The sequence below is a fragment of the Pipistrellus kuhlii genome, unplaced genomic scaffold (assembly GCF_014108245.1).
Source record: "Pipistrellus kuhlii isolate mPipKuh1 unplaced genomic scaffold, mPipKuh1.p scaffold_m20_p_9, whole genome shotgun sequence".
Taxonomy (NCBI): Eukaryota; Metazoa; Chordata; class Mammalia; order Chiroptera; family Vespertilionidae; genus Pipistrellus; species Pipistrellus kuhlii.
This window is the reverse complement of record NW_023425595.1, coordinates 13330007-13356712: the sequence shown is the minus strand read 5'-3', so window position 1 is coordinate 13356712 and position 26706 is coordinate 13330007. Positions and strand designations below refer to the sequence as shown.

The 26706-nt window shown below is 43.8% G+C and overlaps 1 protein-coding gene across 2 annotated transcripts in view; it reads right to left on the bottom strand.

Moving 5' to 3' along the window:
* Positions 1–3887: 3887 nt before the first annotated feature.
* LOC118712760 overlaps positions 3888–26706 on the bottom strand; it is a 109444-nt gene continuing 86625 nt past the window's right edge. For both annotated transcript variants that reach the window (XM_036426856.2, XM_036426855.2), the window contains exon 3: positions 3888–4329. In XM_036426856.2, coding sequence (XP_036282749.1) covers positions 3945–4329 — 385 coding nt within the window. In that variant the 3' untranslated portion in view covers positions 3888–3944. The remainder of the gene's footprint in view (positions 4330–26706) is intronic.

Genomic DNA, 26706 nt, shown 5'->3' with positions numbered 1-26706 from the left:
TTGGCCCTGACCGGTTTGGCTCAGTGGATATAGCGTCAGCCTGCGAACTCAAGGGTCCGAGGTTCCATTCTGATTGAGGGCATGTACCTTGGTCGTGTACCTTGGTTGCGGGCACATCCTCAATGGGGGGTGTGCAGGAGGCAGCTGATCAATGTTTCTCATCAATGTTTCTAACTCTATTTCTCTTCCTTCCTCTCTGTAAAAAAAAAAAAATCAATAAAATATATTTCAAAAAAGGATTTATATGAATTTGGAGATATATTCAGAGTCTATCAACACTCTTAATTCTGGGGTCCAGGGTTGGGGATACCCACCATTCTATGAGCTGTAAATACCTCTAATTTTCCTCATCAAATAGAAAACAGTGTCTCATTCCTCATAGAAGCACATGAAGTGAAATACTTTTCTTGTGGGAGCATTTGTTTTCTGAAAAATACAAATAGCTGTGCACCGGGCACCCTGCCAGGTACTCACATACATTTCTCATGTAACCTTCACAACAGGCCTGTGAAGTTGGTACTTGTAAGAAAGAGGGTAAGCTGGCTTGTGCTGTGGTAACAAATAACTCTACCATTTCAGTGGTTTAAAGTGGCAGAGGTTTAATTTCTGCTTTTGCAAAGTCTGCTGTGGTTCTGGGCAATTGTCCCCGGGGCTCATCTGCGTGTCTCCACATCCATGTCCCCTGGAGAATCAAGTCAGGCAACCAAATGTAGTCACTCCTGAAAGGGACTTTGGTCCTCCCATGCTCATTTCCATTGGTCAAAGCAAGCCACATGGCTACCTCTAACTTCAAGGGAGCAGAAAGTGCATCCTGCTATTGCTCAGAGGGGTAGGGTGAAAACCTTGGTGTAGCAAAAACGTTATTTCTGGTAAACAGTGATAACTGTACTATTTTCGTCATTTTACAGGTAAGAGAACTATAAAGGGAAATAATGCCCAAAGTTAAAACAACTCAAATTAGGTGACTATATAATTGGTTGTCCCGACCACAATATCCTTGCCAGTGAAGGGGCACAGTCTCAATCAGTAACTCCCCAAACCCGGGGCAACCTGTCTTGCCCACCGTGGGATTCAGAGACCCACTCTGCACCTCCTCTGGCTGGGATCTATCTCCCTCATGGGTTGAAGAGTGCGTGGGCCAAAGGGTTTTGCTCAATCAGAGCCAGGGCCATTGCCTCATGCTCCAGGTCCCTGCAGCACCCAGAACTCCCTGCCAAAATAACTCCAAACATCTTCCAGAGCCTCTGTGTGCATCTCCCAGGTGGATTTTCCAAAATGCTAACAAAGCCACAGATGTGCACACACCTAGGCCCAAAGGATCCCAGGGGCAGCTGGTGGACTCAGTTTTGTTAATGAAAAAAACCATCGAAACCTGTAAAGAATTTTTTAAAGAGTTTATTTGAGCCTTACTGTGGACAATTGCCGGGAAGCAGAAACTCAAGGGGTTGAGATAATGCTCCAAAGAATGGCGGGTTACATTTCTCTATTTATACACCGAAATCAAAGGAGGGACATAGGTGGGTTACATGAAATTCATTGGTGATGGAGTAAGGAGGCGGGAGAAAGCAAAGTGGTGGGAAACTCCTGGGATTGGATAAAAAGTAAAATGATGGAGGTGTACACAGGTAAGTGCAGGAACAATTAACATGATAGAGAAGGAATTTGAGGCATCTGTCCTGGTGCTCACCACATTTGGTTGTGCCCCAAGGGCTCCGGAAAAAGGGAAGTTACAAGTTACCCAGACATCTCACAGATATGTTATCTTAGAGGCAAAAAGGCAAATGGGTTCAGTAAAAAGATCAAAGTTGATCTTTGTCTGGGAAAATATCTGGGAAATGACTACCTACTATAACCTGTTAGATACTTAATTTTCAAACCATCTTTTGTGGTTATCTTAGGTCTCTGGGTATGTAAGACTGCCACGCAGGCCTTCCCTGAGCTTGTCAGGTTAGCATGTAGCTTTTTTCTTTCACAGTTTGAACATGCAGGTTGGGGTGTTCACACACACACACACACACACACACACACACACACACAGCCCTTTGGCAGGAAGAAGTATGGTGGAGTGGCCCATAGACCTTTTCCCATTTTTACTCTACCCCTGGGACCCACGGTATTAGGAGTGAGCCTGCCATCACACTGGGACAAGCAGCCCTGTCCGGGGCAAACTGGAACCTGTGGTTCCCCTCTTTAGAAATGGCAGATCCAGGAGGATCCCACCCTCTTAATTACTCTACTATGTTGCCTCCAATTTAAGAACCTCTTGGTGAAACCACTGCTAGTGTTACTATAATTTTAAAAATTCATGGCAGTGCATGTTGTCATTTGAAAACTCAGGACCATTGGGATGAGATGGAGAGCTGGTGGCATGGAAAGATGGATCCTATAGCCTGGCTGCATGCAAGTTCTACTTCTGCCTCCCTGGGGCTCTATGACCTTGACAGTTACCTTCCTGCAGAAGAGCCTGTCTGACTGGAAATGGGGACACCTCTCAGAGTAGCTACAAAGATGAAGTGAGGTCATGCCCATGCAAGAACTTTGAGAACCTAAACATGAGACACAAATTAAAGGAGTTCTCCCTGGTAATCTTTTTGTGCAGGTCAAATGCCAGAGGTCAGACAAATCAATACCGACAAACAGTAGGCTGCTGGTTAATAGTCTTTCTGAGTCCTAGAATTATTGTGTGAAGTGGTTTTAAAACCTCAAAATCGATCCATTACTAGGTGAAGTTGAATTGATTAAATGACAAGGGAATAGCATTTAGCACTGTTTTTATCTTGGAGACTGTATTCTAAGGCTGTTTAGTCGAGGCAGGATTTGGAACTGATTCAGAAAAAGCAGATCAAGAGTCTCTGGGTGTTCTAAAAAGACTCAGGGATCCAACTGAAAAAAGTCATGTTTGCAGAGGAGGAACCTGGGGCCCAGAGCGATTAAACCTGCAGGTTTCCTTGTCACAGGATGGAGACAGAGGTGACTAGAACTCCTCCCCCAACTCCCACTGTTATCTTTAAAGCCCCAATGTTCTCATCTCATATAGTGCCAGAGCCCCGTGGTACAGGCAACATGAGGATGACCTAAAGTAATGACTATAAAGCACTGGGTGTAGTCAGCACTCAAGAAATAGTAACCCTTTATGATTATGACACCAAAGTAGGGTCCTCATGTGTTTCAGCAGCAAAGATTCCATTTAATTGTCCCTACTTTCAAGCTTCAGTGCATGGCATAAGTGACTGAAGGAGGTTTTCGATTTATCAGAAAATTGTCAAAGGTGTGCTTGCTGTTTTAAATTCATAAAAGGAAGGGGGGTGTGTGTGTGTGTGTGTGTGTGTGTGTGTGTGTGTGTTTTAAGTTCACATTATTTAAAAAAAGAATTCATGTATTAACTATAAGAAGCTGAGGACATCAACGGATCCTATTAGATGAGTGATCACAAACCACCGGAAGTGTGGCACCTGCTGCTCAGATGTTGGAGATTACGATGCACATAGAGAGGACCCTGAGGTGGACTTCTGAGTCCAAGGGACTCACTAGCTGAATGTCTTCAGGCCAGTTGACTTCCACTCTGCAGACCTCTTTTTCCTCTCCTGAAAAGGGAGGTAAGAGCAGTCCCTGCCTCGTTGGGTGGTTGTGAGCATTTAGTTCTGGGCCTGCTGCAAGGAGAGGCTTCATCAGTGGAGTGAGATGACTGTCATAAAAACTTTTAAGAAATGGATTTTCAGGGTACAAGATATATGCTAAGGAATGAAAGGAAATCATTTAGAGAATAATCTCAACTTTATTCTTTGACAGGCACAATTTCACATACAGGCACTTCACATGGAAGCCAGCCTCCTCAGCCTCAGGATTTTCAGGGTAAAAGATATATGCTAAGGAATGAAAGGAAATCATTTAGAGAATAATCTCAACTTTATTCTTTGACAGGCACAATTTCACGTACAGGCTCTTCACACGGGAGCCAGCCTCCTCAGCCTCAGGAGGCCCCTCCTGAAGTCTTCTGGGAGGCCTGTGGGCTTGCTGGTGGCTGGATTCACAAAAACGTGGACCGAGGACCCAGTGGTACAGGCCAAAGTGTCAAACTGCGCCAGCTTGGGGTGGCCAAAGAAAAAGCCGTCATTGAGGTCATGGTGGTCTGCTCTGGGCGGCTCCTGGGCAGGCTTGGGTGGAAACAAAGCAAGGCGGTAATGCACACTGGAGTGGCCCACTTTCTCCACGGCCAGAGCAGCCACCGGGACCTGAGGGAAGCTGACTGGAGCGTGGAAGGTGCACTGATTGGTCACCATGAACCCCACCAAGGGGGACGTCAGCAAGCGGGTTTTCAGGCCACAGTACCTAGAAGGTTCAATCACAATGCTTATTCCAGGTCAGCAGGGAGCACTCTCCCAGCCCAGGGACAGTGTGTTTCAGCAGCACCAACTTCAAAGAGCCCAGAATCAAATCCCAGCTCCACATGCACCAGCTGAGTTACCTTGGGCAAGTTACCCAACTTCCTATTCCCTCAATTCCACAACAATATGATGTCCATACTGTGGGACTGCTCAGAGACTGTGAGAATTAAATGATGAATATAATTCAGTACAACATTTAATATATAAATAGTTCCTAGACATAACACGTTCTTACAAACATTGGTTGTGATTAATATTATTATGTCCATCTCGTCCTTGCTTCTTATCATGAAAAGCCAAGTACTTTTGTGTTAAATGAGAGAAAAAGCCAGATACTTTTGTGTTCAATGAGAGGGGAAAAAATATTCATTTATTAGAGATAATTGTCTCTTACCTTCAATATGTAAAATACTTTTAAGGACAGGTACCAGGTATTGTTTATTTCTTTTATAATATATATATATATATATATATATATATATATATATATATATATATATATTATTGATTTTTTACAGAAAGAAAGGAGAAGGATAGAGAGTTAGAAATATTGATGAGAGAGAAACATGGATCAGCCGCTTCCTGCAAACCCCTCACTGGGTATGTGCCCACAACCAAAGTACATACCCTTGACGGGAATCAAACTGGGACCGGGAGCCAAACTGGTTAGGACTCTTGTTTATTTCTTAAGTTTGTTGACTAGACATGAGGTTGCACTTGAGATCAATTTGGAGGTTGAACAGAATTGAAGATGAAAAGTGTAAGGCCGAGTTACAGCTTCTCCTCTCCTCCTTGCCAAAGAAGCCACTTATGATTTAAACATTTTAATCACATTGTCTTTTTTTTTCTTGAGAAAATTAAGACTGGATGTGAGAATTCACTGTAAGGGAACAATCGTGTGTAAAGGTTTGACTTTGGAGCTGTTCACTGAGTCACTGTTCACAGCAAGGAGACAAACACAAGCTTGTCTCTGCCCAGGGAGAGCACCAAACGTGCCTGAGGCCAGCCCCCTGGGTGTCCACTGAGGTCACCCATCATGACATTAGATGCGCTCATTTACTGACATGGAAAGCTGTTGAGTGAAAAGGATCGGGTTATAGAACAGTATGCGCCATTCGATCTCACTGGTTTTATAAGAACATGTTTGTTTATGTACTCATTGTCCAGAAAAACCTTTGAAAGGATAGATTCCAAAATGGTTTCAGTTATCTAGCAGTGGAGTTTGGAATAACTTTTGTCTTCATTTTGCTCATGAATTTTCTAACGTGTGATTTGCCTATGAAATAAGAAGAGAAGTGTTATTTTTAAAACTGTCTGAATATGGATTTCATTTTTAAAAATATTTTTATTGATTTCAGAGAAAAAGGGAGAGAAAGTTAGAAACATCAATGATGAGAGAGAATCATTGATTAGCTGCCTCCTGCACAACCCCCACTGGGGATTGAGCCCACGACCAGAGCATGAGCCCTGACCTGGAATCAAACAACAACCTTCCGGTTCATAGGTCAACACTCAACCACTGAGCCTCACTGGCCCGGCTGAATTTCATTTTTTAAAGAGCTCTGGAGAAATGAGCAGGCTGCTAAACCCAGATCCTTCCTTCTTGTGCCCACAAGGATCCTGCTCTGGCCGCCTTCCCGGGGGCTTTCCTCAGGAACACCTGAGGAGGGTAAAGTGAGGCAGGAAAAGAAGAGCCTTGCCCTCCAGGGTAACTCCAAGATCCAGCGGGAACCAAATACCTCCTTTTTTGTTTCCCATGTTTCTTTGTGGCTTCGCTTTCTTATTTCTCTGCCACTTGCCTCATTCTTTTAGGGCACGGGCAGGAAAGAAATAGCACCTCTTCCCAGCAAGAGAGCAGAATTTCATGAGCTCCTTATGCCCCTGAGCCTGGCCAGGATACCTGTAAATAATTAAAATGCAGAGGCACTTTTAAACAATGCCATCGGGGATGAGTGCCTGGCGGCCAGGGCTCTGCTGGGTGCATTACATTTTGTGTCCAGTTTTCAAAACAGCCCTTGCAAAGCAGGTCTCGTCTTTCCCATTTTCCAGGAGAGAAAGGAAGTGGAGAAGCCGAACAAGTTTCCCAAAGGCACGCATGAGATACGTGGTGGGTCAGGCCCAAACTTCAGGCTCTCCGTGGCCAGCGTTTAAATCATGTCCTCCATTCTCACTTACAGATGGTGAAGCCAAAATCTATATTTTAGTCCAGTGGGTGAACTGCATCTTCTCTAAGTGTCTTTGTGACTTTAAACATTACATCTTCTTTAAATGCTGCATGACAGCTTCACTACATTAGGACAAGCGAGACTTTCTGGTTGTAAGTTCACAACCCGATCTGATTTGGCTGGTGATGACAGCAGGGTAACTTAGTGAGAATTTTGGTTCTTGTCTCATCTTTGCAGGAGTTTTAATTTTACAAGCATTTATGTATGTGCACATATTCTAAAAGTCAAGTGGTTGCTCAAAGCTTATGGCAAAAACAGTAGTTAGTTCTCTAGCTGTTTAACTCTTTGGCCAAGAAGTTCTTAGAATGATTCCATTCATTCAACAACCTCCACTGCACACCTGCTCTTTGTAAGTTAGTGAGGTTAGATCATTAAGAGAGAAATCATGCCCTCAGGACTTCTCAATTTTAGGGGTGGAGGGTGGGATGGGATCAGCTCTTGTCCTCCCTTCAGCAAAGGAAGGCACTCATCGTGTTCCTTTCTGGTTCCCTTTCCACTCTTTGTTTCTTCTTCCTTTCTTCTTCTCCTCAACATCCATTTATTGTGCACCTACTAAGTTACAAGGATGTGCGAGGCCTGGAAGAGAAAACAATAAGCAAGCTAGACAGTGACAGTAGCTGTCCTCGGGTAGCCTGAGTCTAAAGGGGTACAACCACCATGCTGTACCATGAAGACCTGACTTGATCTAGGGTATCAGGGAAAACCGGAGGAAGTGACAGCTGAGCTGAGACCTGAAGAATATGCAAGAACACTCCATCCTAGTGAACAGTAGGGGCTAGAAGAGTCTTTCAGGTGTAAGAACAGCATATGTGAAGGCCCAGAGGCCAGAGCCAATAGGGTACATCCTAGAGATAATGAAAGTCCTAAATGGCTGGAACACAGTCTGCCAGAGAACGCTGCAAAAGAGGCAGATCCATTAAACTCCCCAACCCCAGATTCAGTGCCAGCTCAGCCTTGAAGACCAATAAATCTCTGGGGCATTCACGGCTCAAATTAAGATCAGATGCTTATAATCCCACCCTGGTTTGTACCCAACATCAGCAGCTGAGTTCAGTCTTACCTATTAATCCCCTCTTCCGTGCTCCCGCCTTCTTTCCTGCTGCTATACTAGTAATTAGGTTCTGGCTTGACCACTGTCCTGCCTTAACCCCGATCCTGAGGCCCTGCCTGGGTGTCTCCCTGGGCTCTGGTGCCTCTGTGGCAGGAGGCAGTGTGCACATGCAGGACCTGGTGCCTCTGGGTCTGTGTGAGGACCCAGCCCTGCTGCCTCCCGAGGTCTGGAGAGAAGCCTCAGTCAGAAGGTAGGACAGTGGGCGTGTGGCACAGAGACAGCTTTCAGAGGCCTGAAACTATTTCTGTCATTCTGTGTAAACATCATAGAATGGGCCATAGCCTGTGGTCAGTCACCTCGAATACCAGGGCAGGATGTGAGGTGGAGCAAGTATCTATATAAGCCTTTACCCCATGCTATGTTTATCTTGTCTTACCACTTGGTATTTCTAAACTCTTAGAACAAGTTGCTATCTGCAAATATAAGAAGCTAGTATAATGAACTGACAACGGCCACCTTAGGAAAACGCCCAGACGCAGCTGGCTGCTGATCAATGCTGTTGCGAGTTTCCAAGTGCATGCATTGGGTCCCCAAACTGAGCAACACTAAAGAACAGCATCTGCTGTCAGAGCAGAACGCTTTCTTTTGCCACAGTGTTCTTGCCACAGGTTTATTTTGGCAAACAGTGTGAAAATGACAAGAATATCCAACATGTCTCAAGAGGCACAATCTGTAAAAGCAAAAATCTCCCAATCCATGTTCAGGGTCTGATGAAGAATTCAAGACCAAAAAATTAAGGATGTGAAACAAATTCATTGAAACATTTTGACTAAAAATAAGACGACCGTGACATTATGCTCAATTAACAGGAAAACACAGTCTTAAAGGGCAAATGTGGTAGATGACGATCTGTTTTATTGGACATCCAAGGCAGAATCCATCATTAAGTGAGACTAGATTTGAGAGGAACTTTGAACCCAAGCACAACGATATCACAACTGTTGTGCCTTTTGCCTCTGCTGGAGTTGCTCTCTGAGCAAGAGATTTCAGAGAAAGCATCTCTGAAAGTGAATTTAGGCCTTTCATGCCCTCAAAATTAATCAGGCAAGGTTTACCCAGAGATGGAAGGTGGGGAGGAGCAAGAGGGAAGGATTACAAAAGGGGCATCAGGAAACTTTGCAGTAAGGGAGGTGGAGTGTGAGGTTCATTTATCTTGATTACAGTGATGGTTTCACAAGTGTGCGTGCAAGTGTGCCCAAACTCATCAAATTGTGCACTTGAAAACATGCCCAGCTTATTTTATGTCAGTTATACTTTCAAAAAATCTGTTTACAAAGAATGCAATGGAGAGAAATTCACCAATATCTTAGCAATAGTATATCAATACATTAACAACACCAGTCCTGACTATAGGCTGGTTAATGATACTCTTCTTTATCCTTTTCTGAATTTTCCAAAAATTTTTGAGCATATCAAAAATCATAACTATTTCTGAGGGGGAAAAAGGAATTAGATGTACAAAGAAATTTAGAGAAAATAGTCTATGCTTAATGAGCCTGAAGAATATGGGGTGAAAAAAAAACAACCAAAGACAAGACACTTTTCAAATGATAAAAGATCCTCTATTCTTTCAAAAGCCATTGTGTGGTGTAAACTACTATGAGAAGGTTCTGTGAGTTCCATAGGAACAAAAATGTCTAAATCTAAAGCAACCTATGGAAAAAACACCATATTAACAAAATGCATCATTTAGCTCGGCTTTCCAGCTCATGTGTCTTTCAAATAAACCAGTGGGAGACAGATGTAGGGAATAGGGAGAAGGAAAAGACAATGCCAGCCAGCAATAGGAGGTAAATTTTAATATGATGTCATGATCCATCATTTCTTGAATTCACCCATGAATACGAGGATTAAGGGATAACCCAACATTATTAGCAAGTGACCCACATCACACATCCCTAATAACAATAACTACTGCAAAGTACAAATCAGGGCAAGGAAAAAGCTGTTCCACATCGGACCAAGTATAGCCAAGTCTCAATCTCAGTTTCTACCCTTAGAAATGTTTGCTAAATCTGTCTGTTCTGGGCTGAGGATTCACTGAGTTTTTATTAATAGTAAAAGTAGAACTTTCCAGGGGGTTCTCAGACCCAGAGAAACTGCTAACATCAAGGCTATAATCATTAAGAGGCCATGCCCATAAATGTCTTGACAAGACAGAAGGGAGGGAAGACAATAGTCATTGGTTGACGACTGTGTCAGGGACTATACGTGTTGGTAACTTACACTGCCCCTTTTCATTTTTGCAACTACATCATCCTGGTTTTACAGATGAGGAAACAGGATAAGAAGGTAATGTAATTGACTGAAGTCACATAGCTGATAAAGTAAATGGAGGCACATTTCCTCTGGCAGTGAGGAAAATGAAAATTTCTGACCTCCTCTCTTATCAGGCCTTGCTGTCAAAGCCCTGCAAACACCCTTTATGACTCTTCAACCAGGTGTTCTTGGGGCTATTTCCAAAGCTCAGGTGTAGCAAGATGTCTCCCCTTTCATCTCTCATTTTTGGAGGGTGGAATTATTTCCATGTTCCTAAACAGACACAGGAGGAAGAGAATGGGGCAAAATGTATTGTTTGCACTGCCCAGGTGGTCAATGGGCCCCATACCAAATTCAACAGCCTGGCTGGTGAGCTTCCCCTGTTCTTACACCTTGTGTAACCAACAGCACAATGTTAAAAAATAGGCACAACATGTGGAAAGCAGGGGAATAGAGTCAGTCCCAACTGGTCCCTAATTCCTGACTCTGACTCTTGCTGGCTGTCTGACCTCTAACAAAGAACTTAACCTTCATTAGTCTCAGTTTCCTCCTCTGGAAAATGGAAAGGATTAAACCTGTTTTAAAGAGGCACCAAAGAAATAGTTCTTTCCCATTCTACTTGTTCTCCCACAACTTCTGCCCCTCTGGACAAGGGGCATATTCCTGACCCAAAGGCAGAAAACTCATTAGCTGGTAAGAAACCTCTGACATTCTACAGAGAATTTCAGCTAAGAAGGGCACAGCAGTGGGTGCTTGAGCTGATGGGCCCTGAGTGGATGGAGTTGGAACAGCTATTTGGACACAAGCACAAGACAGAAGAGCAGATGAGGCCAATCAAGAAAGAAGAGAGCTTTGAAGTACACAGATGTTATGAGAAAGAGAAGAGCAGAATGAGACCACCATTGTGGCTTCTGAATGATAAAGAGATAGCATGGAGGGCCCGCTCTTGGTTCCTCTTCCTTAGATTGAGTGACATCTGGTCTCCATTTCATCCGAGCCTGAGGAGGCTTCCATTCCTTATATTGACACAACACAAACAGAACATTGAGAGGAACAAAAGGACTGTTATGAGAGTTCTGAGAGTTTCTGATGCACAGTAGGTGCCCAGTAAACACTAATACAATTTCTTCCCTGGACTTGATTGAGGGAGATAAATTGCACTTAAACCGGCCTCGCATGAATGCACCCATATCTGTGTTTGGGTCATCTTCTAGTCTAGAATCCATGGCCAAACTAACTTTGCAAGATATACTGCACAATTAGTGTGCACCTCTTAGCCTTGGCTAATTACCTCTTTTATCAATTAAAAATATTTTCCCATTAAGCCAAGGAGTTGAGACGGAGAAAGGAGTCTCTCCTCTATTTCGAAAGCCTCTGAAAAATCCTGAGAGATAATGTCACTGATTTGGTTAATTTCAGGTGCACATCGGGCCATTCAACCTAAGTGAATTTAATGACTCAGGACAGGCTGGGCGATGAATGTCCCAGTAAATCATTTATAACTGCAGCATAAAAATTAAAAATCAGTCTGAAGAGCAAGATAACGTAATGCTAATGACGGAGGGCAGTAATCTGGAGAGAGAGGTGCCCCGCTTTAATCAGGCCCATTCGCCTGAGGAGCGCTAAGCCTCCAGGGGATTGTTCTGGAGACAAAAGGCTGGGAATCTACTTCAGTCTTTAATGACTCACCATGATAAAAGAAATTAACTGAATTTTCATGTTATAATTATAAAACTTAATAGGGATTCCCACCCCCACCCCCCTTCATATTTTTATTTTTCTCCTAGATGGCATAACCCAAAATACAGTCTATTCTCCTTACAGGGAGGACCTTAAAAGGTTGCATCCCGTTAAAAGTTCAGTTAATAAATTCTGTTCAGGAAGAGGAATTGCCAGTGCTATAACGGAGGCAGTTCTAGTGGCCTTGGGAAATTAGAAAAGTCTTTACCTTGATCTTCAATGTTTATATAATACTGTATCCCTCCAAGTCAGTCAGAATCAAGAATGAGGTAAGAAAATTCTGCTTTCAAACCACAAATGGAACATTCTCCTTTCCTTGACGTTTCTGCCTGGTGGGCACCTACTCATATGTCCAAGTCTCATTCAGGTGGAACTTCTAGGAGGCCTTACCTCATCTTTCCCCCTTTTCCAGAATTTGCCATCTTGAAGGCTCATCACTTTCTTCTGGGTTTCCTCTGAACCTTGTCCATGAACTAATCCTGGACTTAGCACACTGCACTGTATTATACAATAGTAAGATCATTGCATTCTCAAACCATAAGCTCCCAGATAATCTGGCAACCATAACTAATTGATCCTCCAAATATCTGGCACAGAGCAGGCATTTGATAATATTTGTCAGTTGATTGAGATTTTCCTTTACTCTAGGCCAGTGGTCGGCAAACTCATTAATCAACAGAACGGCAAACGGGGGCTAGCAAGCCGCATGTGGCTCATGAGCCACAGTTTGCCAACCACTGCTCTAGGCTAACATAGGATAACCAAGTGGGAGAAATCTCAGGAAAACACCAACCCTTTGGCAATGAAGAATAAAACATACAAAGAGAAATGGGGGGAGTGGGGGGCGGGGAGTGTTTTTTCAGTAGTTAAGTTTCTTTAAGTAGACACACTCACACACATACACACAAATTCTTGCTTGATAATAAGATAAAACTATGGGGTCTTATCTCTGGAGCATTTAAGTTTATTTCCAAGAGCCTTTCATAAAATTACAGTCTTTTCCTGAGCAGCTGGAGTAATATTGCTCCATATAATTTCCTCTCTACAGGAGTCACATGGTAAGGTGAATAAGTAAGGATTTTTCAGTTGCAAGCAAAAGAAATCTATTTCAATCAACAGGGGGAAAAATTAAGTCGTGAGTGTATTTTGTTATTAGGACATAGCAGTATTTTACCAAAGCCAAGGGCAGGCCCACGGCTAGGCATCAGGAAGTGTGGAACTGAGAACTGGGAAGCTGTCTCATCCACAACTTTCTTTCTCTCCTGGGGCTCATATTCCCTTGGTCTGCCTCATCCTCTATACCAACTTCATTGCATCAGAATCTCCTGCAGGACTTTTTGAAATGCAGATTGCCGAGCTCCTCACCAGAGTTTCCAAATCAGTAGGTCTGAGGAGGGGCCTGAGAATTCCCAATTTAACCAGCTCTCCGGTGATGCTGCTGGTCTGGATACCAACTTAGAGAACCACTGTTCTGCACCAGCTAGTGCACAGGGCAGGAAGACGGCCACCGGAGATGCTGCATTTGCAGGTCACAGCTCTCACCATCAAGAGAGACTCACCCTGGTCCCTCTACCAACCTCCTAACAGATAAAACTGACTGGCCCAGTTGGAGTAAGATGTCTTCCCGGGGCCCTCAGCTATGGCCAGACACATAGCTGATTGTGGGCGGATTGTGCAGGTCCCAGGGAAGAGGGGCTGAGCAGACATCCAGCGTGACTGCCACAAGCATGAAGAAGCCTCTCATTTTCACTGGAGTAAAAAGCCAGATGCCTTTATCACAGCAAAAGCTCAGGACCCAGAACACCCATCCTCAACTAAAACAAAACTTTGAGTTATTCCCATCTCTGTAAGCAATAGCTCCTATCAAACACAGATGGGCAGAGAGGAAGCAGGATTTACACCAGACTTTGTGAGATGCTCCAGCAGAGGGTGGAAGAGCTCTGTCTAGGGCAGTGGTACTTGGCCAGGGAAGACTTTGCCCCTCAGGGGCGCTTGGAAAATTCTGGAGATAGTTTTGATTTTCATAATTTTGGTGAGATGATGAGGTGGGTAGTGGCCAGAGATGCTGCTAAATATCCTACAAGGCACAAGACAGCCCTCACAACAAAAATTACCTGGCCTTAAATGCCAATAGTGCTGAGGTTGAGAAATCCTGGTACAGAGCCTATAAGATCTTCAATAATAATAACAATAATAATAAGATAATGACAGTCTTCTCATCCATCTCAGGGACAACAGTGCACCATGTAGTCGAATCCCGGTCCCACCTGCTGAGTCAGGGCCTTACACTGCTGCTTGTTGGCTGAATGAGGGTGGGTAAGCCACAACGCCTCTAAACCTCAGTTTCCACATACATCAAATGGGATAATAGGGGATTTGGAGAGAAGATATAATGGAATGTTATTCAGCCATTAAAAAGAAAACCTTGCCATTTGCAACAACATGGATGGAATTTGAGGGCATTATGCTAAGTTAAGTAAGTTAAGCAGAGACAGACAAATGTGATATGATTTCACTTTTAGGTGAAATATAAAAATACTTAATTCATAAAAACAGAGAGCAGATTGATGGTTGCCAAGAGAGGGGGTTAAAGGGAATTGGTGAAGGTGATCAATGGGTACAAACTTTCAGTTATAAGATGAGTAAGTTTGGGATGTAATGCACAATATGGTGAGTAGAGTTTACAATACTGTACATTTGAAAGTTGCTAAGAGTGTAGATCATAAAAATTCTCACCATGAAAGAAACATCGAAATTGTCAGTTTATGGATGCGTTAACTAACCTTACTGTGGTAATTAAACATTAACAATATATAAGTATAACAAATAATTGCACTTCAAAGTTACATAATGTTATATATCAATTATATTAGATATCTCAATAAAGCCAGGGGGATCTACTAAATTAAAAAAAAAAAGAGGCTATGTTTTTCTTGAAAAGAATGAATAGGAGGGTGGGAAAGTATAATATCTTATCTTTCAGAAAGGAGACTCTAGACCAGGGGTCGGCAACCTGTGGCTCCGGAGCCGCATGCGGCTCTTTTGAACCTTTGCTGCGGCTCCCAGCAGGGCCGACAGCAGGGGCCAGGCGGGGAGCTGTATCACTTACCTCTAATACTAATTTTTGTTGTTGGTTAAGCATGGGAGACAGGTCCTTTTGTAAGATGTACACTGTAGGAAATTTGTGGCTATTATATAAAATTTTTTAAAATAAATTAATTAAATTATTATCTACATTTTTAAATTTAATTTACTTAATTTAATTTACAGAATATTGGTGGCCTGATGAGTTGTGTTTTTTTTAAAAAAGGTGACTTGTTGAGGCAGGCGCAGGGGTGGGGTGGGGAGGGAGCAGCCGCGCTCACCGGCGCTCTCTTTCGGTTTGCTCCGGAGGCGCAGACCCCCCCATGCTGAGGCGCTTCTCCTCCTCTGCACACCCCGGTCCAGGTCCCGGTCCCAGCCCCACACGGGGCTCCGGGATTCCTGCCAGCATGTTCAGCATCGACAACATCCTGGCTGCGCAGCCTCGCTGCAAGGATGCGGTGCTGCCAGTGGCTCCGGACCCGCTGCCCCTGTCATCTTCCGGGAGCTGCACGGGGACTTGCTCTACAGCGCTGTTGGCAGTGCCGCCTCCTCCCCGGACTACGGCCAAACAAGGGGTGAGGATATCTGTAAGGCTGTCCTGGACTATTTAAGTACCGAAAAAATAAACACCAACCACCTGGTCTCAGTGGCTACTGATGGGGCACCGAGCATGAGAGGAGCACAGAAGGGCTTTGTGGCTCTACTGCAGAAGGCTCTGGGTAGAACGCTGCTCTCATTTCATTGCATCCTGCACCAAGAGGCATTGTGTGCTCAAACATTTCCCCTGGAATGCACAAAAGTGATGGATGTGGTCATTCAGATTGTTAATAAGATAATGGCAGAGGGTTTAAACCACTGCCAGTTCCGTTTGCTATTGGATGAGGTGGAAAGCATATATTCTGACCTCCTGCTCCACAACAAGGTCCGGTGGCTGTCCAGAGGCGAGGTGCTAAAACACTTTGTAGCATCTTTGGAAGAAGTAAAAACTTTTCTGGCCAGCAAAGAGTTCACCTTTCCTGAGCTGGAACAACCAGAGTGGCTGGAAAAATTACATTTTATGGTAGACATGACAGCACATCTAAACACACTAAATACAACCCTTCAGGGGAAAGGAGGCACAGCCCTGCACATGCTGGAGGAGGTTTTGGCATTTGAGCGCAAGTTGATAGTGTTTGTCAAAGATTTACAGAGAGGTACACTTTCTCACTTTCCCTCTTTGAGAGAGTTCAAACAAAGTCATGATATGATAAATTTGGAATATTTGAAGTCTGCAATCACCACAATGCAAAGTTCGTTTGGGAAACGATTCTGTGAGTTCAGAGAGGAAAAAACCACTTTATCCTTCCCTGTCACTCCCCTAGCGATTGATCCATTCCTATTGAATATGACTGCATTTGCAGGTGTAAGTCAACCTGATCTTGAGATGGAACTGGCCGATATAGCCGACAAAGATATATGGGTGTCCAAGTTCAAATGCTTGGCCGCTACTCTTGAGGATGTTGCCCGTCAGAAGGCCATTCTGGCTCAGAATCATAAATGGAGTGATATTGAAAACCTTCCCAAACAGGACAAACTTGTGTTCGAAACATGGAATGCCATCCCCAACACTTATATAAACATGAAAAAGTATGCATTTGGAGTCCTGTCGATCTTTGGCTCCACATATGTATGTGAGCAGGTCTTCTCCAACATGAACTATATTAAAAACAAACATCGATCACGCCTCACAGATGACAACTTGCAAGCCCGTGTGAAAATGAAGGTAACGTCTTACAGCCCTGATGTGCAGACACTGTGCACTGAGGTTCAGGAGCAAAAATCCCATTAACCATGTAAATTAAATATTTTAATTAGCTATTAATTTGCAAAAATATATTTTACATTGTTAAGTGGAAAAGTCCTTTTCTTTCTTCAGATTGACAGCTAACTGCACGATCCGGTATATAGCATTAAGGTAAGAAACAATATATGCAGTGTTATATTTGTTTTAAATGTCGCAATGGTTTTGCGGCTCCCAGGTTTTTTTTTTTCCCTTCGAAAATGGGTGCAAGTGGCTCTTTATGTCTTAAAGGTTGCTGACCCCTGCTCTAGACCTTGTGACATCATTCCACATTCTCTCTCCATCTCATGGCAAAATGTTCTTATGTTGGCACTTTTCATATTGAATTAGGGAAAGTGAATATTAATCTGAATGGATACTAATCATCCATGACAGAAATCTCCAGCTCTGATCAAATTTTCATAATGTATTAGGAGTAAAAAGCCCTCTCCTGCCTCTCACAGGCCAATGTCCATGCTGCCTGTAAGCATGTGGTAATAACAAGCATCTGTCCATCTGCAAAAGGCTCCTATGTAGGCCAGTGACACTGAAAATTGAGACTGCAATCAAAATGTTAACTGGCCGAGGGACAAGGCCAGCCTCCACCCAATGGACAGTAGAATCCACTGTTCCCTGGTTTCTCTGGAATGTGAGCACCAAGCTCTGCCCACAAAAATGTCACATTCAGGAAAGCATTACATCTTTGAACTTCAGAAATCGAAAGGCTTATGTATCTTCTAATTGTCTCACTTTTGAGCTTTCAGTTCAGGGAAGGACTAGGCGAGTTATCTGCTAAATCTTTGGTAGGAACTGGACTAAGCTAGAGTGGAGGAATATTCTGAAAGTTCTTCTCTTCTAATGCAATTTATGATGGATGGTCCTTTAAAATTTTGAGCCAAAATCTCACTGGACTGTGTGGTGTTTTATTTTTTATTTTGTTTTGATCCAATCTGATAGTCTTTCCTTTCATATGTTAGCTGTATGTCAAGATTAATGAATTGTTTCTCCTTTCTTATTTTGCTTCCTCTGTTGGCAAATCCATTTTCTTGATTTCTCATTGCCTCTCCTTTTCTGACTTCTTATAGATTGACAAAGATATTCATAATTCCTTTTGTTTATTCTGTTGCTTTGAAAGCTGTAGCTTGTATTTCTATTCTTCTAGTGGTTGCACTTAATATTTAACCCACCCACTTACTTGTATATTTGTACAACAAAGTCTCAAATTACTCAGTATTTCTATAGCCTTCCCAAATATGGCACAGATGTTAACATGGCCATTTGACCCACAAAGCCTAAAATATTTACTATCTGGAAGGGAAGGGAAGGGGAGGGGAAGGGAGGGGAGGGGAGGGGAGGGGAGGGGAGGGGAGGGAAGGGAAGGGAAGGGAAGGGAAGGGAAGGGAGATGAGTACCCTGGGTTCTGAAAGCCTTTTGTTCAATCCCTACAACACGCAGCTCTAATCCCTGCCCTAGGCTTAGACAAAATGCTTTAGTCCTCTAGTGTAGGGGTGTCGAACTCAATCAGAGAAGGGGACAAAATCTAAAATCCAGCCTAAATCGCGGGCCGAATGGTTTACTGAACAGTCATAAACTGTCATTGTGATGGAAACGCAGCAGAGTGCAGTGATGACAGCGTGGTGCGGGCCACATTGCAAGGCCTGGCGGGACGGATTTGGCCCGCGGGCCTGTGTTTGACACATGTGCTCTAGTGGATCCCCTCAATTCTATTTGAGGAGTGGATTTTTGTGTCTTGCAATTAATAATATCCTGTTGTGATTAAGCTCCAAGTGGCTAGGCCTGTATCTCATTCACAATTGTGTGCTCAGAGCCTCCTAGCAGTGTTAGCACAAAACAGTTGCTCAATGAAAATTTGCCAGAAACATGCTTGGATGAGAAAGTTGTGACTACAGTGGTTTAAGAAAGTGGCAGCATTGGAGATGCCTCACCAAGTTGTCTTGGAACCACAGAAAGAGGAGGGTTTCTCTGGTGAAATTAAATCAGTAGTGGTTTTCACCAGAAGCCATTGCCAAAACTTCAATAGTTCAAAGAAAACAGTATAAGCTCCAATATTCAAAGGGCTTTTCTGCTCCCTTGGCAGGATGGAAGGAAGGAAGGAAGGAAGGAAGGAAGGAAGGAAGGAAGGAAGAGAAAAAAAAAAGAATGTTACCTCTGTAGTGAAATAAAACCCAGGACTTTAAAAAATAACCCTGAAAATGTTTTGCAAAGGACATAAATGGAAAAAATCTTGAATTCTTTCTAGAATCATAGATATTGCCACTGGGATGGTCTATAAGAGATCAGTCTATCCAATCCTATTCTTTGAAGCAGTCGCTCAGAGAAGCTCAATAATTGCCTGAGGTCACACAGCAAAGGCAGAAGATCCCATGTCTTAGGCAGTGTTTCTACTATAACAAGTTGCCCCTGGCAAAGAAGGTTCTTCCCCTCTCTCATCGCTCTGCTACTGCAATTAAAAAGACGCCTTTTATGATACCCATGGAAACAGTTCCCATTTACTATTCTCATTCTTTAACCTTGGCCAAATGGTTGCGCTAATGACTGCATTTATGCACTTATAAATTGAGCACACATTTAAGAAACAACAACCCATCAAATACATCAACTTCATTGCAGCTCCATTAAAAAAAAAAAAAAAAGTTTTAAATGACCAGGGGACCAAAAAAAAAAAGGTGCAATTTTCTACTGTATTATTGCCTGTGAAATATTACAAGTGCAAAATGTAATTACCTTAATGCTACTTTTGATATCATATCAGCAAATTATGCCAGGTCCCCACTGTGACACTTGTATCAGGGTAAGCATTATCCTGTTGTGAGTGTCGATCCCCAGGGAAAATGAAGTCTTTCTAACGGTTCCCGTGCTCCGGCAATTAGCCACCTCGAGCCTGCCAGGAAGGGCTGGTTCTGAGCCTTTTACAGAATGTTTAACCTGTAAGCATCTAGAACATGTATCTCCTGTTTGTTTCTTCCCCCCACACCCCCCCCCCCGAGGTAAGCCCCAGAGAATCTGCTTTATGCAAGCAAAGAATCATCAGAGGCCGTAAGAATTTTTCTCTCTTTATTTTTCCTCTTAATCATCAGCAAGTCCTCCTCTGCTATCAAAATACACACCAGGAAAACTGGGAAGAGAGGCAATAAGTATATATTGTGCGAAGACTAATACCCTAATACCTTGAGGAAAAAAACACATGTGATGTGATGTGCTGGAGGATTAGCTATCTTCACGTTGTGCAAACAAAAATAAATCATTTTCAGCAACCTTCGGAGGCCAGTGATTTGCTTTCTGAAGAACAGAAGCTTCATTAGGAGATTAGAAAGGATGCAACACACACACACACACACACACACACACACACACACACACACACTGCAAAATAGCTACATTTATAGTTCCCCCCTCTCCGTGCAGCCCTGATTAATGTCTGAACTCAGCCATTGTGGTTGTGTGTGTATGTATATTCTCATGTACCATTCTAATCCCTCACAGCCAACCTGAGTGCTATCTTACTTGGCTTCTGGGTTCCTGCACCTCCCTCCTCCAGAGCGCCAGGTATTTGGGATGAAATCCAGCCTGGAATGTTATTTGCTCTGTTTAGTGCTTTTATGGTGATTCTCTTATTATCTGCATGTGCTTCGGCGCTAATTGTACATTACAATGGTTGTAAGCAGGCGGCCTGCAAGCAAAACAGGAGAGTGCGGGTGTTTAGAACAAGCTGCTGTTCCCTAGAATCCAGATGAGCAAAGGGCCAGAGGGAGAGACGCCAAAGGGAAGGGGAGAAGGGACAACCTAGCTTCGCTCTTCTCTGAAAACAGGGCCCGTGCTGCCCTGAGAGCCAGATTAACCGTGGCAGGGCATTTAGCAAAAGCATTCCGCCAGGAGAATGTATGAAAGAGAAAAATGAGTGCTATTCCTAAACTCCTAGGAGGGTGCCCAAAATAAACCCGAATCTTCACACTCTAGAATCCACGGATGATCATACTGAAGGAATATTTAAAAGGGGAACGATACCAGTTAAACGATTAAATAGTGCAAAGACTCCGATGATAATGGACATACCGATTTAGGCATAAAGAGTAAAAGAGCCAAATAATAAATTCCCAAACCGGAATCTGAACAGAAAATTCAAAACCATCCTTCTGATCCTTATGCTAATGTAAGAGCTCACAGGAACACATATGCCCCAGAAATGTTTTCTGTAGCTTAGAAATCACATGAGCCCCAAAGCCATGATCTTGAGTGAGATCCTCCATTTTTGCTACACGCAGCTTGAGAGTTTTTTTAAAAGGCTGCACATGGCACTAAAATGCATCTATAGACGTATGATAAATTGCACATAGAAACCAAATTATGCAGTAGTCCTTGGCATTTTTATTAGCTTAAGAATGATTTTAGCATTGACATTTTGCGCAGAGTAATGAAACACAGATTATAATTAGAAAACATCTCGGTGTTCATTCTCAAATTCATCTTCCACAATTCTTAGTTTCCTGACCACGGTTCAGCCACTGGAGATGATGTTTATGTCTCATCACTGTTTCTACCTTTCTATCCTTTTTCCTTCCTCTCCATCTAAAAATCAATAAAAACATATCTCTTAAAAATCTAATTTTATTGATTACCTATCTTTTCCCAGGTATTTGCTACTATGAAGCTACTAAACCTCCAAATAATTCTATGGGGTAAATACCATCATTCTCACTTTATTACTGTGTAAACTGGGGTCCAGAGAGGAAAAGAAACTAGCTCAGGTCCTATGGTTAAGAACAGAAAAGTGTGAAGTCCACACAATTCCAATACACTAGAAAACTAAACATTTGAATATATGCATAACCAGTCTAACTTACAGTATACATGAAGAGAATCACTAAGAAAAGTACAGAATCTGTAGTTCTCAAAAACTAATATATATAGTTTGATGACTCCAAAACAAAGAAAGTAAGGGTTTAGGGGAAGTGGGAGCATTGTCAAAGGTAAATAAGACTAAAAAATAAAAAAAAATAAAGCCTCTATACATAATAAAAATTTTCCAGTTCTGGTCATGCATGATTTATAGTGTGATAAGCAGAAATGTGAAGGGTCATAGATAGGCAATAACACAGTAGTTCCTTAAAGGAAAAAAAAAAAAAAAGTGCTGCCCTAAACGGTTTGGCTCAGTGGATAGAGCATCAGCCTTTTGAGTGAAGGGTCTCGGGTTCGATGCTGGTCAAGGGCATGTACCTTGGCTGGGGCATATACCCAGTAGGGTGTATGCAGGAAGCAGCTGATTGATGTTTCTCTCTCATCAATGTTTCTAACTCTTTATCCCTCTCTCTCTTCCTCACTATAAAAAAAAAATCAGTAATATATATATATATATATTTAAAAAGTGCTGAAATGCTAGGGCTGCAGCTGAAAACTGATCCCAGGAAAATGTCTCTGATGTCTGAGATTTAAGAAAGAAACAGGCACTAAATAGCAACTAAGACCAGAAAGTGAGGGAAATTCTTAAAGGTGCTGGGCTTATACCAGAGCACATACTCCAAGGGGAAGAGAGAGTGTGTCAGGATGGGATCAAGATAGTGTCAGTTTGGAAGTAAGTTAAGATTCTGAGGCTGTAAGCCAAAGGTCAGGAAACGAGGTCGCTTATTCCAGAAAGTGATGTTGTTGAGATTTCTCAATGGGATTCAGTGGAGATGGAAGAGTGCCCACCCAGTTGTAAAGCTTGAAACTGACAGGTTGAATGAGAAGTGGACAGACTAAAACACTGAATCAAGGAAGATGGCAGTGTTTGGCAAGAGAACAGACCTCTAAAATGAACTTTGGGGCACAGGGTTGATTTTAGGTCTTTTGGCACTGATAAAAAATGACAGCAGCACTTGATTTGATCTTGAGAATCAATGCAAATTCCTTATTAAACTGTCCATCTTTCTTAGTGTCATCCTTAAAGATCTTGATTTGGTGAGTGTACCATGAACCTGAAAGCTGCAAGTTCCAACAACCCTCCCTGGAGAGTCAAGCCCAGCCTCTCGCCCAGAACCTCCGGGGTTTCTGGTGCCGTGTAGTGCCGCCGTCATACTGATGTTCCTAACAGGCTACACTCAATTATTTACTTAGTGAATAATATGCAGAAAAAGCCTAACTTTGAAAACTGCTTTTAACATAAATAGCAGGTTCCAATTTCCCTAGAGCCTCCAAACAACCAAAACCTATCACGGCCCAGCCACACACTGAAAATTGTGGGAATGGCTACACTGGCAATCTGAACAGTTGCAGGACCTTGATAAAAATCAATAACATTGTTCAAACTGTTTCTCCCTAAAAGGTAACTCCTGTGTCAGCAGTCCATTTGAGCTCCTTTGGGGTAATGGAGAATGCAGGGAAAGCATTAACATCTGATCCCCTTTAGGGAGTAGGATATGGGGAATCCATTGGCATTGCTGCTCCCAACATCGGCAATGACTTAGCTCACTCATTTGTCCACAGCAAACTTCAAAGGGTGGGCAGATTCAGGTAATCCAGAGAGTGAAGCGCCTGCTTGTGCCCAACTGCAATTTGAACCTCAACCAGGTTGTCACGGAGCAAGCATCTCCACACACAGGGGCAGCGGGTCTCGGGGTCCTCCTTCTCCTGCTCCTGGGGTGTCTCATTCATCTCCGCTGCTATGACCAGCATGGCTTAGTCTAGCTCAGACCAGCAGACGCCATGCAATGCAAACCAGACAGTGACATGGTCAGGCTATGCTTAAGGACATTAACACAGAAAAACACACATGGATTTTCTGGACTGTGACATATAACTCTGTCTCCTCCCTCACAGGGCCCCAAGACCTTTCCCCACCTGCTCTGAGCCTGCCTCTGTGTAACAGAAGCCACATTCCCTACTCCTGCTCCAGCCATGTCCTCAGGCTTCTCTAGAGCCCTCCTTGTCTAGATCCAAAGAGGTGAGGTCTAAGGACAGAAAGAACTGCCTTTTCCAGGTCCCAAGGCCATGTTCCTGTCTGAGGCCCAACCTAGACTTTCATAGGCTGGTCATCTTCCTCAAGGGAGACTCTTGTTTTGCCCTCAGCAGTGGGCCTGACTCGGGACCTCCTCAGGTCAGGCGACAGCAATTCCAGAAAGTCTACTAACACCATGGAAACACAGGCTACAGGTGTTTGCTGACAGACGCTCTCAGTTTGATTCATTCACTTTAAAACAACATGGAGTCACCTTCTGCCATTGGCCACAAGTAGGTCGAATGCCCATTTCTGAATCAATCAGTGTAAGTGCTTGCCGGCTTAGGCCAATCAGGGCTCATCTCAGGAGCTGGAGAAGAGGTTAATCCTACCCAAACTATATGGCTGAGAATGAAGAGGGGTGAAATTCTCAAAGTAAAAATCCAGTTCCCTCAGTGTGAGAAGCTGGGGGTAGATAAGGGAGGGACCCCAACAAATGCCCCTCACAATCAACAGGATGTGCTCAGGGTTGTTACTTTATCTTGCCTGATGTGTGGGGATTCAAATGGAGAACTCCTGAATTCTCTGACAGCTTCAACTATGTCACACAAAATTAATTTCAGTCCTCCAAAGAACTGTCGTAACCACAGGCCTCCTTTCAATGGAGAAAAATGTCCCCAGCACAAAGCTTCTAAGAAAACAAGCTCCCCCCACTCCCCCAACCTAGGTGGGATTCCCCCAGACTGCTCTATGGATATCTGACTATTCAGACGTAGATGCCTGATACAAGTTGAAAATTACAGAAAGATTTTAGGACAAAGCTCAAGAGCTCAAGTGTTATCAGCTAATACCTTAGGATTACCCAAATAAAGCCTGGCCAAGCATGATCAAGCATGAGGTTGGCATATCTTTCAACATGTATTCGATAGTAAAAGCATTTAAAGAAAGCTTATAATGTCAAATTCCTATGAAGGACTCTTCAAATAATTTTTTTCTTAAGCTCATAAGCTTGTTGTGCTAGCTCTTTCTGGCGACAAGATGGTATCATGTGTAGGTGGGGGGGGGGGGGGGGGCAGGCGGCTCCAGGAGTAAGGAAGCAGAGGATGCGCTTGGAAAAAGAGTGGTATGCCTTAGCATATTTCTGCTCCAGAGGGCTTCAAATGATCGCATTCATTTGAAAGATGGACTGCTCCTCCTAAGTTTATAATCTACAGCAATTACTGTAATTAATAATCAGTGGCATCCATATGGGCAGGAACCGTGTCTGTTCTGCTCACGACCATGTACCCAAGTTCTGGAGCACAGTAGGCACTCAGTAGATATGTGATGGCATAAAATCAGGCGGAATTTATTTTGTAGAAGCCAGCCTGTTTAGCACACAGGCGCAGCCTGGGGACTATTCCACGAGTTCCAATGCAATGCCTGTAGGGGGTTGGGACTGAGGTGAGGCGTGTGCTGGTGGTGATGAGGGAAGGGTCAAGCCCTGAATGCTTAAAGGTGACGTAAAGCAGTCACTCCTAACGTTCATCCCCAGGTTGCAGAGTGCTGGGGGTCCAGCGATGGAAAAAACAAACAAACACAGATGCTCAGGGCAAACAGGACACCTCTGCAGGAATCGCACAATGTGATGATAGACAAGAGAAGGAAGGGCAAAGTGTGATGGACACAAAGATGAAGGGGCAACTAATGATCCCTGGAAGGACCACAGAATTACAGGAAAGAATTTGGGATTGGAACTGGTCCTAGCAGAAGCCTTCAGTTTCCCCACCCACGGAAGGACTGGAATGACGATGACAATCCTCAAAGGACATCATTTAAGGTCTCCGGAGGTCCCATGGAGGGTCCGGTGGGAGTCAGGAAGGTGAGTGGTGCCCTGTCATCCCAGAGCCTTTCAAAGTGGCCGATGTGTCTTCGGAAATGAGCACGTCTTCCCTCTGCTGCCCAGGGAACCTGTGTGAATGTCCCTTCAGGGACCCACAGATTCCCAGTCCACAGAACAAAGCCGCAGGCGGCGACGGCTCAGGAGCTGGAGAGGTTAGCAGGAAGGGACAGGATGTCCTCGCTCTGAACGGAGGCCGTGGGCTGTTTTCTGCCACGCGATGTTGTCTCTGGTGAAGTTGAATAAACGGTGGCTCCCAAGAAGGGACCATGTCCTCCTCTCCACTAGATAGATCTGCGTTTGCCACATGGTCCTCAGTGTTCCTAATGAACTGTTAACAAGCTGTCAATTAAGTGCACAAATTAGGAGCGATAACAGGAAGAGGTTTCTACATCAGAACATGCTCCCAGGCTGCAGACTGCAGACCTTTCCAGCAAGCGACCCTAGGGCCTTGAGTTTGGACCTCCCACTGCAAACCTTCCACCTGGTAGGGAAAATGCTGCGACAAAGTCCTGGTTTGGTTGTGGTGAAGACATGAACTTAAAAGTAAAATAACTTATTTTCTCAGATTCTAAGGACCAAAACTCCCCTTGGCTTAGAGAAGTCAAACAGTTGATTCTCTGCTGCAACGTGTAAACCTGTTTTACATCGGTGGGTGCTGACAGAAGACTTTAGTCTGTGCGGCTCCTACTGTCATTTCTTTTCCAGGCAATTGGCTCGGCGGGCTTTCTGATGTTTGATCAGGAAAAGAGCTCCACGCGAAGGAAAAACACTGCACAAATGAATATACCAAACCTCAGATGTGAGCATCCCTGTTCTCCGGCTGCCACTTCTTCCCCACCATGTCCTCAAGGTGCACCTTATTGGAGGAGCCCAAGGTCTCCCTGGCTGGAGTTATTATTGCCGGGGAGAGAGGGGTAAGGGACTCATTGGGAGCAGAGTCCGGAGTTCTGAGAAGAGCAAGGCTGCTTAGCTCATGGTGGGGGGTGAGGTGTGGGGGGAGGGGCGGTGTGAAGTTCTCGGACACAAAGGGACATGAAAGGGTTTCTGCAGGCCCAAAAGAGAGAGAAAGGGGACAAAAGTCACAAGTGCTCCCTTGGTGGGAACAGTTGCAAGGGCTTCTCACACAGAAATGGAGAAACAAAAAGACCAGTTACTGGTTAACTTTAAGAAAGAGCTGGGCACTCTGGGGGGAAGGGCGGCATCTTAATAAATGAGTGAAACGGCCCTGTGAACGGGTTTGTCAAAGGAGCCCGTGGGAGTGACCCAGAGG